Here is a 20387-nt window from a genome sequence, read left to right on the forward strand (position 1 = left end):
TCCCGCAGCGGTGGCACCCCCGGCCGCGGCTCGAAGGTGGCGGGGGCCATCGCGGCCGGTGCTGCTGCGGGGTACGGCATGGGGCTTTTGGGGCGCCCACGACCATCTCGCCTGGGTCACGGCGTCCCGGCAGCCCGGCAGCCCCCACTGGCAGATGGTTTTCATGCCCCAAGTTGGCCGGACATGGGTGCCAAGCGAGGAACCCCCAGCCGAGCCCCTGGGGACCGGTGCGGTGGCATCGGCCTCGCTCTGCTGCTGGCACCCGCCGTCTGCTTTGTCAGCCACAGGCTGCAGCGCTGAGCACAGGGAGGGGACCCCGGGTGACCCCCCCCGGCCGGCTGAGCCTGCCGGGTTTTCTTAGTGAATGACTTTCCTGGGAGAGTAGATGTGGCTTGGGGAGGTGGAAGAGATGCTCCGCCGCTGCCTCAGTTTCCCCCCGCTGGCACGACGGGACCCTGCACCAGCAGCCGGAGCCGGGCAGCCATCCCCACGCTCACGGGGCCACCCGGGAGCCGGCCGGATCCTGCAAACCCCCGTCTGCAAGAGCACGTATGTGAGCAAATCCAGCCCTGCAAGGACACATGGATATTTGCACCCAGAGAGGTGCTGGATGAGCCCTGCCAGCGCTTGGCTCTGGTTTCCCATTACACGGCTTTACCAAAAAATGCTCCTTTCCCCTCAAAAGAGTGCTGGGACTCCGTGCGGGGAGGATGCGGGGCTTGAAATGGGACCCCTACGCCTTGCAATAAAGTTTGGCCTTGAGACATCCTCTCCTTTTTTAACCAAATCCAGTGTATTTAGCACCGGTCGCAACCTGAGGAAGAGCCAGAGGGACGATGCTGCAGCAGCGACTGAGCACAATGCTCAGGGACAAACCCCGTCCCACCTCCCTGGCTTCAGTATGATCAAACACATCCCAATCTTTAGCACCCCCAGCCCAAAACACGCCCAGCTGTGGGGCTGACCCTCCCGCAGGTCCTTCGTGTGTGGCAGAGCGGATGCAAACCCTCCCTGGGAAGAGCTTGGAGTCGTGAGGGATGCATTCCCCTCCAGTATCTGCATTTTCTTCTCTAGTCCCTGTCTTGGGTGGTTAAACCTTCCCTAAAATCTGGTTTAGCTGCAGCAGCTCAACCATTGCTGTGAGCAAAGAAAATAAAGAGGTGCCAAGTGAAATATTGGGGATCGCCAGGAAGCCTGTGGGCAGCCGCAATCACCATCCTCCTGCAGGTAAGTCCCTCACCGAAGTATTTTTGAGCAGGTCTGTGTCTGTGAGCAGGTCCTCTCCCCTTGGAATCAGTCGGGTTTTTGGGGGTATGAATATCCTTACCATCTCCCCGGGAGAGCAGTTGAGTTGGGTCTCGCATCTATCGAGGGGTGGAAGGAGCCCTGGTTGGTGTACGTTGATTTTTCTGGGCTCTTTTACAGTACCTTCTTAAATTTTACAGAGGTTGTTTGGCTCCTGAGGGATTTAATAGCATTTTGGAGCCAGCGAGTACAGGATGCACCCGAGGCCAACGCTGTTACGGCTGTCAAAATCGCTGTGGTCTCTCCCCTGGCTTAGGGGATAGCTTTTAGGTTGAAAAAAATCCAACTATTCCTATAGGGCACTGAGGGGTTTGGGGTTTTTTTTTGTGTGCTTGCTTAGAATTAATAATAAACCCAGCAGAAACTCCAGCCACAGGTCAAATTTTTCCAGTATATATTTTGCATCCAGACAAGCATCTTCCGCTCACAGCCCTAATTTACAGCCTGAGCTCAGAAATGCCGCAGGGATGATCATCCCGCAATCTCTACATCACGTTCCCACATTTTTCTTGCTTTTTTCCCTCCCGCTGGCATGCAATGTATGGGGACGTGCTCCGATCTCCCCCCGCCCAATTTAATTTCCAGTCCTTGCGAAGGGCTGTGCTGCAGGAAAAGGCCTTAAAAGCGATTAAGGTCCTCGTTCATCACCTTGTGCTGGGGAGTTTTGGGGTTGCACGATCAGAGGGGGGAGCGGGGCTGCTCTTGAGCAGCCCCAGAGGCCAAGATCCCTCGGAGATGTGTTTTTCTAGGCGAGCAGCTGCGGGCAAAGTCAAGGCGTTGTCACGCATTTTGCTCTGAAACAGCAACCCAGCGAGTGCCAGCCTCCGGGGCTGCCGGCTGCAAAGCTCAGCCTAACTTTGGAGGGTTCTTTGAGAGACCCAGCTTTGCAAAACCATCCGCAGAGTTGATCCTGGGAGTCGGTGCTGGGCTCAGACGGGAGATGGTGCTGTTTGCTCGGCGATGCGGCTTCTCCAATTTCCCGACCCCCGCCCCCAGATCAGAAGCAGGAACAAAATCAGCTGCCGATGAGGTTTGGGCACTTGCTTTGCATTTCAAGCCTCCAGATAAGACTACTTCTCCTCCAGCTCTCTGCAAACTGCCCAGCTGTGCACCAGAAATCCTCTTTTTGCAGGTTTTTTTCAGACAAGAAAAATATATTCAGTTGCTCTGCCTGCATGGGGATGCTTATCTGTGGAATTGAGGGATGCAAAATGCCATGGGATGGGCGATTTGGGAGAGAGTGTAAAAAAAACAACCCCCAAAATGATTGCATTTGTATTTTGGAGTGTATTTATGACCAGAAATGCTTCCCGACCTTGCTTGGCAGCAGGGCTCCTGCCCACACTGCAGTTTTAGCTAATTAATGCAAATCAATTAGTTTATTTAGTTTAACAGACCGCTCCTAGGGGCCAAAAGGGCTCCAGGGTTATTGGATCCCACCATCCTTAAAGGACGCGAGGTCTCGGACCATGTCCCAGGGTCCTGCTCAAGGGCTCCCAGAGCCAGGAAAGCACCGACATCCCCCACCGGCCCCACAGCAGCGCAGAAACCGCTCCGATAATCACCGTAAAGCCCAATTACCCGCGCAGGACCCCATGCTGGCTAAAAAAATTGGGTGCTGTGTGCGCAGAGAGGGGGAAAAAGTGGGGTTTTGAGCTTTGAGCGTCGCCGACGCTGGTGTTTCCCTCTGCTTGGCGGGTTGGCGCAGCTTCCCCCTGCTGGGGTGAAGTGCAGAGAAGATGGGGGGTTTTGGGGGGGGCTAAAAATTAGCCTCTTGCACGGCTGCCTGCGGAGGTCAAACCCTCCTCAGCGGAGTTTACCATGCCAGCGCTGCCAAGACCTTCCCGGCAATAGCCGTGCGCTCACCTTGGAAAATAAGGGGGTTCCTTCTTATTGGGTTTTTTCCCCTCCTTTGGTTGGAGGGGGTGGGATGTTTTTCTCCTTTGTGTGGGGCAGGTTTTTTTCTCTTCTTGTTGGGGTTTTTTCCCCTTTTGGGAGGGGTGTCCTCCTTTGTGGGCTTTTTTTTCCTTCTTATCAGGGAGAGATTTCCTTCTTGGTTGAGGGTTTTTTCTGGTTTTTCCTTCCTTGCTACGGATTCCTCCTCCTGCCGCTGGGCTGCAGCTCGCCAGTGCAAGGTCTGTTAGGAGATGGGGCCTCCGAGCCCATCACTGAAGGACCGTAACTTCATTCAAACCTCTTTAAGTTTGAAATTGCTCTTGTTTTGCCTTGAAAAAACCTTTTTTTTGGGTTGAAAAAAATCCAACTATTCCTATAGGGCACTGAGGGGTTTGGGGTTTTTTTTAATGTGCTTGCTTAGAATTAATAATAAACCCAGCAGAAACTCCAGCTGTTGTATCTACCTCCCTGCAGCGCTGATCAATGGGGTCCCCCTGTAGTGGTTTTCCGTGCAGGCAGCTGAGCTGGGGGCTTTGGGGGTCTTGCATTTATTTCCCCCACCCCCCTTTAAATGACATGGGGAAAAGTCTGAGCGATTCAGTTTTGAATATTTACGGCAAAATAACGTCTTAAATAAAATGTCCCGGTAAAGTCTGGAGCCGGAGAGCTTTTGGGATGCATTAAGCAGTTGGATGCTGAGTTGGTGTAGGATGAGCAGCAGCTGTAGGGATGCTTGGGACAGACACAATAACCATACAGGGGCTTTTTATTCCCCAAATGTTCCTTTCCGTCACCATTTTTTAAATTGTTTTTGCACAGGGAAGATGTGAAGTATGGGATTGTGACGTTTTATTTTCATTTTCCTCATTTCGGAAACGAGGTCCAATACCGAGCCCTGCCAGCCACCTATGTTTTTGCCCCACTCCCCTTTGCTGCTCCACTGGCCAATATTCAGAGATAACGTGGAGATGCCCGGTAGCCAACCTTTTATTTTGCTTTTTTCAAGCACCTACAGGATCCCTGCTTTGGGAGCATGTTGCTTGCACACAGGAATAATCACCTGTTAGTGCTGAATAGGTTTTTTCCCTTTATTTTCTGCCAAAAGTATGAAAAAAAAGTCACATTTGGGGTTTACCTGGAGCACCACTTAAAGCCCAAGTTCTTTAGTATCCTTGTGGGCAAGGGCGTTTGCAGCACAATAAATCACATCCTGCGTAGGCGCAGATCAAACTGGCCCAAGGCTTGGTCTTGAGCTTAAAATAAAAGCACCATCCAGCTGAAGGGACCAAATTCTTGTGTCTTTTTAATTGTAATTTTTAACCCTTTGTATAGTCGAGGTCATCTAATGATGATGCTGGTTTAGATACCAGGGAGATTTGGATTGCTGGCAACATTAAGTAGGGCTCGGGGCTTCACGTGAAGGTGATCAGGCTTAATGCCACTGAAACAGCAAATGTAAAAACTCTTTTATTAGACAGAAAACTAACTGGAGTAAATACAAGGTATAAATGAGTGTTGACTTTCTGTGGGGAGAAGAAATCCCTGGCCCCAACCAGCACATTGGCTTTATTAGAAAATATCTGTTGGATGGTAGCGATACTGTTAGACGGAGCAGGGGAGGAGGAAAGGTTAACTGAAATTGTGGGATTTAGGCCAAATTTAGTGCTGAAAGGGAACAAAGGCGCCCACAGGCTGGGGAAGCAGGGACAGACAGGGTGAAAAATGCCGCTTCTGTCTGCGGCGCTGTGGGGACGGGCGAGAGCTGTTTGCACGAAGGAGGCTGGCGTGCATCTTGGCTTTATCCGTTTTAATTTGTACCAGACATCGAACACTTAGAAAAGTATCGGAACGGCAAATTTTGTGCATGCACCGTTACAGCTTTACAAAACATTCGCGTATCACAAAGTACGGGTTACCCCAAAGCCCTGCTTTTCCAGTGAATATCCTGAAAGATTTCTTTTCTCTCTATTTTTTTTAATATATATATAGCTTCATTTAGCTTACACCAATGCAAAAAATCATTTAGAATAGTGTCATTCAGTGCCTTGCAAAAAAAAAAACCAAAACACGAGAGATATTAAATATAACTCGGGGAGACTGGTTCAACAAGCGCAACTTTACAGATGCTGCAGGTTAGAGACAACCCAGCATCGACCCAAACACAAGAAGCAAGAATTTCACCTGCTGCTTCTACAAATTACTTGCAAAAGGGGTGGTTGTTTGGGGAATTTTTTAGCATCTCCCATCCCTCAGGCTTGGTTTTCCTGATGTTTTTTGCTGTAACCGTGCAATTTAGGTGATATAAGTCTCTTGCTACGTGCTTGGCCCCCCCCCCAGGCATCCTTTTTGCTGTATTTTAACGTCCTTTAGGTCAAGGTGCCGAAGTGTGAGCATGACTTGTCACCTCTAGCACATCCAAAAATAGCCTTTTCTCTGGCTGTAACACACCAAGCATTCCCATTTCGGGGTTTTTTGGGGACATTCAGCAGCACTTTTTGTCTTTAAGACGGACAGCGAGGCTCAGCCGAAAGCGAAGTGGCGCGGGGGTCAACCAAAACCCAGCCAGGGCTTCGGCCTTGCTGCAGGGGAAAAAGAAATATCATTTTATTTTTGTGTATTGCTGCAGGAGGTATTTGCAGCATGCAAAGTGCGGAGCGGGCAGGTCCACATGGACATGAGGAAGAGTGGCTTTTAGGATTAAAGGGTTAAAATTGCAATCCAGCAGCTTGTTGCTGGAAAAACCCATCTCTGACCCTCCTAAAACCCCTGGGGGGTGTATAGGTGTTCAGGGGCAATGCCACAGCGCGTCCTGGGCAAAGGGGGTTTGGTGGCAGTGGGGCTAAGGGGATCAGGTAAAACCCTGCTTGTTAGCAAAAAGGATTTTCAGAAATGCTCTTGCAGGGGTGCCAAGGACCGGGAGAGCTCCTTTCTGCCCAGTCCCTCTCAGGGTGGCCCCGAGGAGAAGGAGGTGGTGAAGGCCATTTGTTTGGGCATCCAGCTCCATCACTGTCCTGCCACGACAGGGTCGCATTTGGCGTGGAGAAGGATATTTTCATCCAGTTGTCTAAACCAGAGCCTCCGGGGAGGTGATGGGGAGCGTTGGTGCCTGTGTGCCCCAAGGGCTCTTCACCAAAGACGACCGCAAGCAAGAACAGGGGGGCTCAGCAGGTCCCCGCAGGGACACGGGTGACATCTCGAAACCACGGGATCCAGGGCGCATCAGTGCATGGCAAAGAGGGTGAGGAGGAGGAGAGTGGCGAGGGAGACGTCAGCAAGGTGCAGCCGGTTGCCGGAGGCCAGGCGGTACTCGCGATACTGCTGGACGCACATCTCCCGGATCACCTTCGTCACCACCTTGGTCTCCATCTCCGTCTCTGTTTGGTTCGCCACTTGACCAGCCTCCGACACGTTCTTCTTGGCAGCGGGTCCGATGTTGTATTCGGTCACCGTGATGTTAAAGCAGTCGGCAACGAAGACGTCCTGTGTGACGGGGCTGCTGTAATCCCGGTAGTAAACCCGGTTGGGGTAACGGTCCGCGTTTGCGTTCCACCACCGGTACTCATCGGGGCTGTCGAAGTGATAGTGCATCCCCGACATGACACGTCCCATGGCGTAGCCCCCCAAACCTCCCACCACAGCGCCCGCCGCTGCCGCCCCGGCCACGTGCTTGAAGTTGGTCTTGGATTTGGGGGGTTTCCATGGCTTTTGGTTGTGGTAGCTTCCTCCGCTGGATGGGTTGTAACCCTGTCCCCACCCCGGGTTGTGGGGGTAGCCGGGGTTGTGGGGGTAGCCGGGGTTATGGGGGTAGCCGGGGTTTTGCGGGTAGCCGGGCTGGCGGGGGTAGCTGGGCTGGCGGTGGCTCCCCATGCCCCAGCCACCCCCGCTGGGCTTGCCTTTGCTCTTCTTGGACAAGGCAACATCGGTCCAGGCGCTGAGGAGCAGGGCCACCAGGCAGCAGGTGACGAGGAGCCTGGCCATGGCTGCGGGACAGAAGGACAGGCAGTGTTACAGGTGGGAGGTGAGACCCCGCAGCCCCTGCACCCGCCCTGCTGCGAGCACCACGGGGCTTAGGCTCCCTTACTTACGCATCATATAAAACACACACCAGCTTTAATCCAGCTGCAGAATAAATAGCTTTGGACTTAAATGCATATTTATCCTCCCCAAAACCCCTTTTATATATATGTGTGTGTGTGTGTATAAATATTTATATATTTATATTTAAACCAGAACATATATATATTATTTTTCCTTTCTTTTCATATATCTATATATATTCCCCACCTCCCCAGCAGGTCCTCTGCTAGTAACGGTAATTTTAAGTCGTGGAATAAAAACGTTTGGGGAAAATGTTTCCCTTGGTTGGGAGGTAAAAATCCACTTATCAAACCTGCTCCAGCCAATCAGATGATGTAAATTAGATCTGTGATGTGCAAGGATTGATGGCGATGAACAGATTCATCCCAATCTCAAAGCTTATGGGTACCTGGGGCTGCAAGGAAGGCAGCACCCAGCCTTGCCCCAGAGGGTTTTTTCCCCCAAAGAAAAAAATTCAGCGTGTTTTGCCCAAGTCCCTGTTTATGAGCAACAGGCCTTAACTGAAGAACAGCATTTTTCTCGTTTAATGTGTCTGCAGCTATCTGCTTACTCAGCATTTTGCTGTTGGCGTCCCAGGGGCACGCCAGGCGCCTCCTGCGTTAGCTGGTGGGCTGGCAAGGAGGAAGTCCCATTTTAACAAGCCGTTTCTCTTCCCGTGTATAACCCAGCTCATATAATACACGCCAGGTCTACAAATCCTTTGGAAAACACCTCCCAAGCTGCAAGATCCCTTCGGATGCCTCCCCGCAACACCAAGAAACACTGAATTGCTGTTGCCCTCACGTTTAATATGTGAGTCCAGCACTAGCGAAGGGTTTTTCCATCCTGCCCAAGGCTGAGCTACCCCCCAAAATACCCCCGTGCATGCCAGGGTGCTGGGGAGGGAGAGCAAAGCGTTCCTGGCAAAGCGTGGGTGGGCATTTTTGCAGCATCCTTGCATGCTTCGGATGCACTTGCTGGCTCATGTTACAGCAAGAAACAGTTACGGGTTGGGTCCCAAGTGGGGTTTTTTGCAGCAACTAATGAACTGGCTTCCTTAAGAGCCACCACTCAACCCAGAGGTATGCTTAATGCAGATAAGAGATGAGAGGCTCTTGTGAGATATTGCCCTTAACAGCACAAACAGCCAGAGCAAACCCTTGTTTAAGGCAGAGGTTCTTCTGTTGCACATTAGCTATGGGTTTACGGCCCATAAAAAGCGCATTAATCTCTGGGTTCAGATAATGATGCTCTTTCTCTCCTTTCCCCTTCAAAAAATCTGGTCTTATGTCCAGAAATGTTTGAATTAAGGTCTTTTAATGTCTTTTTTTTTTTTTAACTGGGATCGTTAGCAAAAGTCTTAATTAAAAGAGCAGGAAAGATGCAGAGCCTGTCCCTTGTGACAGGGAGGAAAGCCAGGCTCAGGCTGCCTGCTCCGCACCATCTTGTAAAAAAATCGGGTGCAAGTCGTCTGCTTTCAAGCAGGTTTGTTGCTTCCTTGCCCCGTAGCACCCACCCACCGGGAGCAACGATGAGATCAGGGGGTTAAAAATAGCCAAAAGACATGGCAAAAACTTGGATGGGTAAATGCTCCCTGGGCAGTCAAAAAAAAAGGGCACACACAAAAAAAACCCCACCAGAAATAGGTTAAAAAAGCCACAAATATTCTTTTTTTAAGGCATGACTCTCCTCCACAATGAGTTTCAAGGGGGAAAAAAATCAACCTCTGGATGAAAACGGGTTACAGCAAAGTCCCAGAGGATGTTCCAGCCTGGCAGCACCCACCTGTTCCTCTAATTGCCTTCACAGAGAGGAGCTCTGATAAACAAGGCTCATTTGTGTTTGCGCTGCTAATTACGGAGCTCCTTGGGCAGCTGAGCTTCGCCCTGAATAAAAGCTGTCCCTGGCACAAACACCCTGTGCGTGATGGGGACCAGGGAGCTGCTTCCTTGGGCTTGGAGCTCGGTTCCCTCTGCTTGGAAATAATATTTATGGTATGACCATAATATTATTATCAAATTATGTTATTGAATGACTTCACAGGTATTTTTTTCCCCCCACTCTTTTTAACCTTCCTCCCCCCATTTTCCCTCTCCGTGGGCAAATGTAGGCAATGAGAAATTAATTCAGGTGATTTATATCAGAGTGATTTATATCCGCCTGTGTTGGAGAACCAGAGGAAACCCGGTGCTCCTTAAAGGCAGAGGAGGAAGCAGAAAATGGAGGATGTGAGGAGCCATTGCAAGCAGCAATTACGTGTGCAGGGCTGGCAAGAAGGCAGCTTCGGGTTGGGAGAGGAAAACCAGCACCCTGGTGCCAAAATAACTGTGGAAATAACCTTGTTAAGTTGCCCGGGGAGAGAGAAGAAATGAAGGGAGGTGGGGAAGGGGAAGGTGGAGGAGCAATGCAGCAAGGAGGGTGAGAAGATGCTCGGGAATGGGGGTGTCCAGACCCTCCCAGTAGTGCTGGGAAGGTCCTGGCTCATGGGGGGCTGAAAAATTAGGGCTGGGGCTATGGGGAAGGGCAATGCAGGCTAGCAGCTTGCTTTCTGAAAATGCCACCCCTAGTTTTTGGAAACCCCCCATCCAGGTGGCTCAGAGCAGGGGGGAATTTCCCACCAGCATCAGCTTTGAGTCAGCCCTGAATAAACAAGCAGCAGTGAGAAGCAGAGCTCTGTCTTTTAAGGAGGACGCTCGCCTTAGGAGCCTAAAACATCTATTTTTAGGCAGCGATGGCAGAGAGAAGAGGCAGCCTCCCCATCCCCTGAGATGCTGCTTGGTGTTAAAAGCCCCCTCGCCTCTGGATTTATCCCACCTGAAGCCCCCGCATCCCATTTTCCCTGACACTCACCAGCTGGAAGCCCGTTGCTTGCTCGGTTCAGGGTGATTCAGCCTCGGCCGCAGAGCCACGGGGAGGAATAAATAGCGAGAGGGAGGAGCTGGCTCCTGCGCAGCCCAGCCCTGTACAGCCTGGCCAGCATCCATCGTCCTTTAGGGAAAACCGTGGCCCACACCCCGCAGAATTTAGGTTCAACCCCCACATAGTCCCTCCCACAGATACGAGAGTGGGAGGTGATGCTGGTGACTAAAGGGGTGGCCGGAAAATCAAAGCGCTCGGGTGGTTTATTCAAGAAATATCAATGGATTGGCAGGGTTTGGGGCTGGTTTGGAAATCTCGGTGTTGGGGTTCTGGGAGAGGAAAGGATGCTTTTAGCGGTTGCTGGCTGCAGCTCCGAATCCATTCTCCTGTAAAATAGAGAGATGCTCTGGGGGTTGATGGATAGAAAATAAAATAGGCTCAGACCTGCAGGGGAAAGGATGAACCTGTCTTCTGTTTGCCTCGCTCCAGTGCAGTAAAACTCAATCCTGCAAAGAGCAGTGGTGCTTTACGTTGAAGTACACCAATATTTAACGGGAGGAAATGCCACAGAAGGCAATTAATAATTGTACGGGATGCTCATGACAAGCTGGGGCTTTTATGGCACCCTTTTCCAGAGTGTAAGGGTATGTGTGGCTATAGAGACCTAAAGACCAGATGGGGAGTTATTTGTCTCCTTTAGGCTTAGGATGGGCTATAAGAAATGGGTTGAGTGCAGAGCATCCCAGCATGCTTGCATGGTGGTTGGGAGATGCAAATGAAGCTTGAAACTAATTGCACCGAGACCGATTTCAGCACAGCCACGTGATAGAGCCCAAACCCTGCCCAGGTTTTGCTGCCCAAAATAGCCGGGCCAGGCATGGTCGTCCTGGCAGTGCGCCCGCCCCGGACCGCAGAGCACATCTGGCTGTAAAGAGGATTTCCACCCCAATGCTCCACACACTTGTTTATCTGTTTGGCTGGATTATGTTAAAAAAACCCCAACATCTAGTAATTTCTGTCTGGCAGGGACAGGGGTTGTGCTGGGTGCTTTGGCTGTGCTGGGGAGCCATCCAATTTCTGAAGGAGAAAATTAAATAACGGGGACAGGATTAAGGTCAGTGAGCCCATCGAAGCTCTCTCTTACAATACACAGGCATATTTATTCCTTGTGTGAATGTGCAGATGGCTCCTGATTCCCTGGTTTTGGTTTAAGTATTATTCAGTGGGCTATCTAAAATCCAAAGCCGGGAAAAGAAAGAAATACAGCTCCAGGAATGGGGTGGTTGGGATGAATTCATCCGTGGCTTCTAAAAAGTTAGGATTTTTCCATAATAATATATTTCAGAGGAAGATCTGGTCTTGTTTGGAGAATATAGAAACTGTCAAATCCCAGCTGCAAATCAAGCAGGAGTAGCCTATTGACTTTTAATTAATCTTTAATTTATTGTGGAAGTTAGCAGTGTTAAAACCACCCAAACCAGTATATCCACAGCATCTATTTAACGAAGCCGTGTGCCACACAGTTTCTTCAGCATCTCAGGGTAAAATTTCTGCTGGCAGCAAGCCAAGAGCTGCATCGATCTCTGCTGGAGGTTTGGCCCTTCTTCAGCTGCAGCTCAGGCAGCGGCAGGGGCCAGAGGAAATAATGGGATGTTAAGTGTGGCAGGTTCGTGCGAGGTTAGAAAGCATTAATGGGATGGGTTTTTCTTGTAACAAATGGAAAACGTTGACTTTGGTTTAATGGTGAGCTAGAAGAGGATGAGGGCTTGTCTTCTCATTGATTTTTATTTTTCTGCTTTAATTCACGCAAACCACTTTTATTCATGTGACTCTGGACTTGCTTGGAGAATTAGTCACAGCATGCAAAGGTAGGGGAAGGCATTAAAATAGTTTGTGGCAGATTTACTGGGTTTTGGGGCTAATTCGGTAGGGCTTGGAGGCCGGGATGAAGTCCCACAGCCTGTCCCCATTCTGCCTTCACTCCCTGGAGACAGCAAAACATCTGGGCTTGAGCTCACCCTGTCTCAAATCACACTTAGCTCATCGGGAAACCTCTTTAAATGCTCCAAAGGCAAAAATAAGCAGAAATAAGTGCTGTGTTCAGAGGACTAATGAAAAGTGTGTTGCAGAATTTGGTTTATTTTCTGGTCTCACCATAGAATAGTTAAAATGCTCTACTTTGGATTTTTCTTGGGAACCAGATGTCTCAGTAATATTTGGCTGCTGCCTGGATGAGAGAAGAGAAAATGCAATTTGGGGAATAAACGGGAGCGCAGGGAAGGGGAGCGCTGGGAGCACTTGCTTCCCAGCAAAAAGACTCCCCTCGGTCAGGCAGTTATTTTCCCATGTCAGCGTGTAATTAAAGAATTAAAGCCTTATTAGTGTATTTTGCATTTTCTTTGGTGGGGAGGCCTACTTTGCCTCAGTCTTTAACCACCAGACCAGTTATGCCCAGGGTATTCAGCCCCCGGAGCTGGAAGGCAGGGACAGGGAGCAGAATAAACCTCCCATAATCCAGCAGGAAGCAGTTTATGACCCGCTGCTCCACCTGGGCACTGACAATTCCATGGGGCCGGATGGATCCACCCAAGAGTGCTGAGGGAGCTGGCAGAGGAGCTTGCCAAGCCACTCTCCATCATTTATCAGCAGCTCTGGTTAACAGGGGAGCTCCCAGGCGACGGGAGGTTTGCTGATGTGATGCCCGTCTACGAGAAGGGCTGGAAGGAGGATCCAGGGAACCACAGGCCTGTCAGCCTGACCTTGGTACCGGGGAAGTGTCATGGAGCGGCTCACCTTGAGTGAGCTCACCAGGCAAGTGCAGGACAAGCCAGGGATCAGGCCCAGCCAGCACGGCTTCATGAAAGGCAGGTCCTTCCTGGCCAACCTGATCTTCTTCTATGACCAGGGACCCGCCCAGTGGGTGAGGGAAAGGCTGTGGATGTGTCTGCCTGGAATTTAGCAATGCCTTTGACACTGTCACCCACAGCACCCTCCTAGAGAAGCTGGCGGCTCATGGCTGGACAGGTGCACTCTTCGATGGGTAAAAAACCAGCTGGCTGGCCGAGCTGAGAGTTGTGAAAGGAGCTAAACCCAGCTGGTGGCCGGTCACGAGCAGGGTTCCCCAGGGCTCAGTGTTGGGGCCAGTTCTGATTAAAACCTTTATCAATGATCTGGGCGAGGGGATCGAGGGCACCCTCAGAGAGTTTGCAGATGGCACCAAGTTGGGCGGGAGTGTCGATCTGCTGGAGGGCAGGAAGGCTCTGCAGAGGGGCCGGGACAGGCTGCATCGATGGGCCGAGGCCAGTTGTGTGAGGTTTAACAAGGCCAAGTGCCGGGTCCTGCCCTTGGGTCACACCAACCCCAGGCAGCGCTCCAGGCCTGGGGCAGAGGGGCTGGGAAGTGCCCGGTGGAGAAGGCCCTGGGGGTGCTGGCTGACAGCCGGCTGGGCATGAGCCAGCAGTGCCCGGGTGGCCAAGGAGGCCACCAGCCCCCGGGCTTGTGTCAGCACTGGTGTGGCCAGCAGGAGCCGGGCAGGGATGGGGCCCCTGTGCTCGGCCCTGGGGAGGCCCCACCTCGAATGCCGGGCTCAGGTTTGGGCCCCTCGGGACAAGAAGGCCCTTGAGGGGCTGGAGCGTGTCCAGAGAAGGGCAGCGGGGCTGGGGCAGGGTCTGGAGCACAAGTGTGCTGGGGGGCGGCTGAGGGGGCTGGGGGGGTTTAGCCTGGAGAAGAGGGGGCTGAGGGGAGCCCTTCTCGCTCTCTGCAGCTGCCTGAGAGGGGCTGGAGTGAGGGGGGGGCTGGTCTCTGCTCCCAAGTCACCAGTGACAGGACGAGAGGGAACGGCCTCAAGCTGCATCAGGGCAGGTTTAGGTTGGATATGAGGGAAATTGTCTTCCCTGCCAGAGTGGTCAGGCCCTGGCACAGGCTGCCCAGAGAGGTGGGGCGTCACCGTCCCTGGGGGGGTTCAAACAACATGTAGCCGTGGCACTTGGGGCCATGGTTTAGGAGGCCTGGGGGTGTTGGGTTGGGGGTTGGACTTGATGATCCTTGAGGTCTTAATGATTCTATGATTGCGCAACTGGGGTAAAGCTACGCTGAGGCTCGCAGCCCTGCAGACCCCAGGAGGGGCAGCTCCCCTCCAAGAGAAATAAATGTAATTTTTGGCCCATTTTTAGAAGACGACAGAGGTTTCCATGTGCTGCATAGAAATCTTTGCCTGCCCCATTATTGTGTATTAAACTGCACAAGAGGAAAGCACAGCTCTCGGATGGCATTTCTCCTTTGCTCTTGACAACTGTAAGTTTTCCTGTAAAAAGAAAAGAAAAAAATAAATAAAAGGACTATATCAATTTGTAGCCTTCTGCCATGGACAAAAACAGGCCAGGAGGCAAAACTGGCAGGAGCTGGACATTAAATACATGCATTTCCAGAGTATCATCAGCATGCAACCTGTGATGGTGAGAAGTTCCAGCAAGTCCCTAATCCCAGAGGCATGTAAGGGCATGAACAATGTGCCAGGAGAGGAAGCATCGAGGGGGAATAACAAACAACCCAAACCTTCCATGCAATGTCTCACGCTGCTTCCAGGAGCGGTTTGGGTTTGGGTTTTTTTCTGGACAGATGCAGCTTCGTTGCAAAGGCAGGGAGTGCAAAGCTAGCACGGAAAAAATAAATCAGTTTATGACTGCTCTAGTAAATGCCGTGATGCTGGGGAGGAGTTTGTGTCCCCCCCTGTGTTGATCAGCTTTCCTCGCCGGTGATGTCTTTTTGCAATGTGCTCTGCGTGCAGATGTGACTCACAGGCAACAGGCTCCTGAGGGCATCTGCCTGCTGGTGGGAGGCTCCAGCGAGGGACTACTGAAAGGTGGTTTTGGGTGGAGAAAGCAGCAAATAAGGCAAGTCGTCGTCTTGTTGTGTTTCAAAGACAAAGCTAGATCCTCGAGCGAGCAGATTAGCCAAATTAATATGAATCTCTCTTATGCAGAGAGTGGCAACTGAAATATAAATATTGGAGGCTGCATGCACCCTCCTTCTCTTTACTATAAGACTATTAGTCTTAAAAAGGCTATAAATGTTCATCCAACTGCTACAATCTGATTAGGAGTGTAATCACCTCTGCCCATGTGCTAGCTGCTATTCCAGGCAGGGACGCACATGAGCTCCTTACGATGGGACCCTCCCTGGCCGCAGGCTGATGCCTTCCCAGTGACGCACCGCAGCTGTAGAAGATAACCCGCACGGGACACAGCTCCCAAAAATGTGCCTTCGACACCTCCCAGGGTTAGCAGCATCAGCAACAGTGCACTAGAAGGTAAAATAACAGCTTTTATTAAAAAAAAGAAAAGACTTTTTTGGAAATATTTTTTCATTTTGGAATAAGTACTGATAATAAAAGTGCTTTGAAGGGGGGGAAAAAAGTCAAGTTTGGGTATTTGGGCCCCCCTGCTGCCAGCTGGATTAATTTATAGGAAATGGGAGAAGTAAGTCACGCTTGTTCAAGGAAGATGTTTGCTGGCCAATTTGGTTTCGGCCCAGCTTAGTTTAAAAATAACTTGTCCCTGTGCCGGGTTTGTGCCTCCGGGCTGAACAATTCGCTGCTGTGTCCAGGAGAATGAGCGAGGGGAAGAGGCATAACCCTTCGCAGAAAGGGCTCGTTATGTCCTTCCATATCAATAAACCTCCTGTTTTTGGTCAGACGAGGACAGCCCAACATCTGGGCTCTTTTCAAACATGATGCCCCTCCATAAAGCTGCAGGAACAAATACTTTCCCAGCGATGCTATAATCCAGCTTCCCATAAACTTCCCTGAGTGGTGCAACACCCACCAGTTGGCTTCTTCACAGGAAAAGCTGAACATCTATATTGTTTTTTCCTCACAGCAGGGCTTGTAACATATGACTCACCGGGAGGCTTTCCTTTGCCTTGCTCCCATTTATTTTTAAGTTGTAATTCCCTTGGAAGACTTTCTGAGATCAGAGCAGCAGCTTAAGCTTGTTGTATGACATAACACGGCTGCGCTGAGGTCACCTTCTTAAAAATAAACCAGGGCACACCCAGGATGGGCGAAGGCACTCCCATTTTCATCGTTTTTACGTCAATCAGCCGTGCCAGCCTCGGATCCTGCTTCGGGGAATTGTTCCTATCCCCGAATGTGTCAGCCGTGTGCCGAGAGCGTGTAGAAGCGTGCCGAAATCCCAGCTGATGTATTTAAATGTTGTGTTCCCCAAGCGGAGCTGTGGGCAGGAGCATCTTCTTTCAGAGGTGTGATGGGTGGAGGGATAATGCCGCGGTCCTTGGGGCTCCCTGTGGATTCCTGGCTGGGTTGCACTGGGAAAGGGGCAGGAAAAATCAGTTTTCCCAGTGGGAAAATGGGCTGTGGGATGAGATGGGGAAAGCTGAACCCCAGGAAACAGAGGCAATTTTTTGATTTTTAATTAAAAAAGAAAAGTCAAGGAATGGACTGAAACAAGGAACAGGTTGGAGTTGGAGAAATATTTAAAAGAATGGTTACATTTTTCTTTTAGCTATTTTTTTTCTTTTATATATGTAATTTTGGTCCAGGTCTTGACCTTGTTTATTCACATGAGAACAAATTGAGCTTTCGCATCCCATGGCCCGGTTTCTAACTCACGTGTTTGGCGAGGATGAGACGATTAAACCCAACTCGCTTGCAAAATAATAATGCAAATCCTCTTAGCTGAGCGGTGAGTACATTTCCACCCTGATTTTCCCCTCTCCCTCTGTATAAGAGTTCACAGGGCCAGAGCTGGCTTTCTGGGTTTTCATCCCCTTTTCCTCCAGGTATAAATGAGAATAAGCAAAGACAAACTGAGCTTGGGAAATGTGTACCCATGGGGGAAACTGGGACAGATTTTTTAGCCATTAGGGTTTTGAATCTATTGAAACAGTTCCCCGCGTGATGTGCATCTTCCATCCACTTCGAAGCATCTTCCAGCTGGGCTGTCATCCCAAGACCATGCATGACATAGTCCAAATCTTTTCTTTCCCCTAAAGCAACAAATTAAAGGCTCTTTATGAAGCTTATGCTGAGGATCCAGCTGACATTATATACCAAAGAGACATTCTATACCAAATAGTCAAGTATTGTATGCCAAATCTGGTCCATATGTTTAATTCTTTGCCCTTTTATGTTGGAAGGGGAGCTGCTGATGGGGGAAAGCTTTACCACCACCTGTGTGAGAGCAGGAATAAGGCAATAATCGCCGTCTGGAGCGAGGAAAAGCCTGGGGAGAGATAAGGCTGCTCCAGAGATGCTCAAGAATCTTATGCAGAGTTGTCATGGGCACAATGCTCTCCATAGTCATCTCCCTGACTACCTCGGTGCCGAGCGGAGGGGATGCAAGCAGTGTAGGAATGGCGTGGTTACCTTCAATGCTGCACGCTCTCTCTCAGCTGGTGTAAACAAGTGATGCTTGGGATCATCCAAGGGGTTTATCTCCAGGGATGATGGCTGGTTTATAGCCAGAGCTTGAAGGCAGCTGAGATTGCAAATGTTTTTATTTATGAAAACCTGAGATCTGCAGCATCTCCCCTAAGGTATTTCTGTGGTGGATGATCTGGGGTACAAGGGCATGATGTACTCAGATGAGGCTCGTGTTGCCTTACTCACTTTTAGCAGATGCAATGGAAAAACCCATTTTCCCACAGAATGGGCAACGGGCTCATTTCCCAGCAGGAATATTCCTGCTTCTGATCCAAGATTATGGCATGGGAATGGCCAGCCTAAGTAATAAAGCTGTGTAGGAAGTTGACTTGTGACCAGGGTGTGGAGAAGGAATCATTTTGAAACGGGTTTTTCTCCCCAGCTAGCTACTTTTTTTGTGAAAAACAGCAAAGATTATGCACAATAGGACCATCTAGCTAATACAGCCTGGAGCTGAGGTGTGCTAGCTTTAGGGGCTGAGTGGAGGTGCCAGAGCTGACAAGTCCCCTAAAGGATTTCTCCTTAATCTTATCTCCTTAACTTTTCCAAAGCAACTCCTAACACAGTGTGAATCCCACAGCTTGCAGCCTGCGTGGCGAAAGCCGGGACAATAAAAGTCATGTTAAATCCGTGCAGAGGGCTTGAATTACAAGGGAAGAAGCCCACAGGCCTTTCAGGGCTTGGGGTTCCTGTGATCTCCATGCCACCAAGAGGAAAACAACAGAGGCGTCAAGCACAGGCTGCAAAGCATTTTATCTTAGCAGTGCTCTAAGGCAGAGGAAAATGGTTTATAAGATGATGATATAAACCCTGCTATGAACCCATGTGCGGGAGCAGCACCAGAGGACAAACCCCAGCTTGGGCAATGGTGTTTTGCTCCAGCAATGGGCAGAGATATTTTTTTCTATATATAATTATTCCTAAAGCAGTTCTGGTTGAACTGCACGACTCTAACGTGTCCTTTCCCAGCAGCTCTGGCGACCTTGGCCCCTGGCTTGTTTTTCAGCGCATTTCTCAGCAAGCCCAGCGAGGCTCTAGGGAGGGAATAATGTTCAAAGTACAGAAACTGGAGGAAATTAGTTTTGCATTTACAGCAGCGAGTCAGGACCAGCTGCTTATCCTGGGCTGGGTGGACACTGGGCAAATCATTCACACCAGGCTCGGCACAAGGAGGCTTCCTGCAAGCAAAGCCCCATCTGCAGCCATTAAATAGCAAACAATAATTAGCACTAATAATACAACATAGTTTATTTTTCCCAGGGTGTTTTCTTGCCTGTATTCTGGCCTGAAACATCTTTCCCTCTGAAATATTTTTGTGGAATCAACAATCCAAGGAACTTGTCATGTTAAAAGTAGAGGAAGCTTGAACAAAGCCTCTGGGACTTGATTTCTCACAAAGCTGAGCCTGTTTGGGAGCTTGCATTATTCTGCTAAGGATTTATTAGGTCATCTGTTGCTCAAAAAAAAAAAAAGTAAATTTGATAGAATTGTGTTAACTCCTTGGCTGAGATTAAAGGAAATAAAGCTGAGAATTGGAGTCTTATTGCTTCTTCACTAATTTCTGGAGCTCTTCTGTACCAATAGCTTCAAAATGAGTATTTTGGGGACTGGGATGGGAATGAAGTTTTGAACAACTTTTCATGGCAGCTGTTTTATATCTGAGCTTTCTGAGCTGTTTTCAGGGGACGATGAGAAAAACAGATGGAAGAGGTTGTGGATCCTTTTTTTGGAGAAAAAAAGGAGATTGGAGTGCCTTGAAAAATGGGGAGGGGGAAAAAAGGGAAATGAAATAACAATAGTACAACAAAAAAATACAATAGTAAACCTGGATACTATTTTAATTCCAGAAATAGGCTGATTCTGGCAGAATTGGCTGCAAGTGCTTTTCCTGTATTTCTCCTTAGTTCCAGGAATAGAAAAGAGAGATTTATGTCTTGAAATAGGTGTTGGTGGGGAACCGCACCTGAGCTGAGCAGAGCTCCCGGCTCTCCGCCATGGACCTCACCCAGCGAGGGAGAGCCAACAATGCCACCACCATCCAGCCCTTTGAATTATTGATCTCATATATATAAATTATAGACCCTTCTCGGGGTCAGCAGGCAGAGCACGGGGAAGGTGCGCCAGGTGACATGTCTCAGGAGTTAAATTTCAAGTGAGGAGCATTTGAAAAGGGAGGTGGTTTAATCAGCACCATAAACTGGTGTTAACTTTAAGGCCTTAACTAAATGTTAAGCCTTAAAGTGCACAGAACACGGATCCCAGACAAACCGAGATAGAAATTAAAGAGCTCTGACAGAGGAGGTACCCACTTTAATTTAAAAAAAAAACACCACATCCAGGAGCTGAAAATGATTAATTTATCAAGACAGGTAATCAAGCAGAGGGAAGGTGTGTCGGCCTGAGCGAGGGGGTCCCTTTGGGGAGGGATTGGACGTTAATCATAAACCATGACCTTGCTTTGGGTGAGGAATCATTATCCAGCTACATCCTCTTTTTCTTCTTTTTTTGTTTCTTAAAAAGTAAAGTGCCTTCCAGTTGGTTTTGGACAATTTTCTGCATTATTCGTTTGGGGTTTACTATTAGCTCAGAGATGCAACTGCTCACGTTTTTAATTCATCTGCCTCCCAGGCAGGGAAAAGAGACATGGCAGTGGTGACCACGCATATTTGTAAAACACATCTATTTTGGGGTGAATTCCGCAGTTATTCATTGCTTATCTGTGTGCTTCGCTGTTATTTATTGTGACCCAGGTCCAAGAAATAACTTTAGGAAGAAAAGCCAGCTGAATTTGGCTTGTTTGTTTGCAAAC

At 49.7% G+C, this 20387-nt stretch overlaps 1 protein-coding gene across 1 annotated transcript; it reads right to left on the minus strand.

The window, feature by feature from the left end:
• Positions 1-4993: 4993 nt before the first annotated feature.
• Positions 4994-10221, minus strand: PRNP (prion protein (Kanno blood group)). Its single transcript, XM_075074511.1, has 2 exons — positions 10129-10221; positions 4994-7181 (listed from the first exon to the last, which is right to left on the minus strand). Exon 2 carries the CDS (start codon positions 7177-7179, stop codon positions 6421-6423), a length of 759 nt encoding a protein of 252 aa, XP_074930612.1. The 5' UTR covers positions 7180-7181; positions 10129-10221; the 3' UTR covers positions 4994-6420.
• Between the last annotated feature and the right edge of the window lie 10166 nt (positions 10222-20387).

This window comes from Phalacrocorax aristotelis, chromosome 24 (genome assembly GCF_949628215.1).
Source record: "Phalacrocorax aristotelis chromosome 24, bGulAri2.1, whole genome shotgun sequence".
NCBI lineage: Eukaryota > Metazoa > Chordata > Aves > Suliformes > Phalacrocoracidae > Phalacrocorax > Phalacrocorax aristotelis.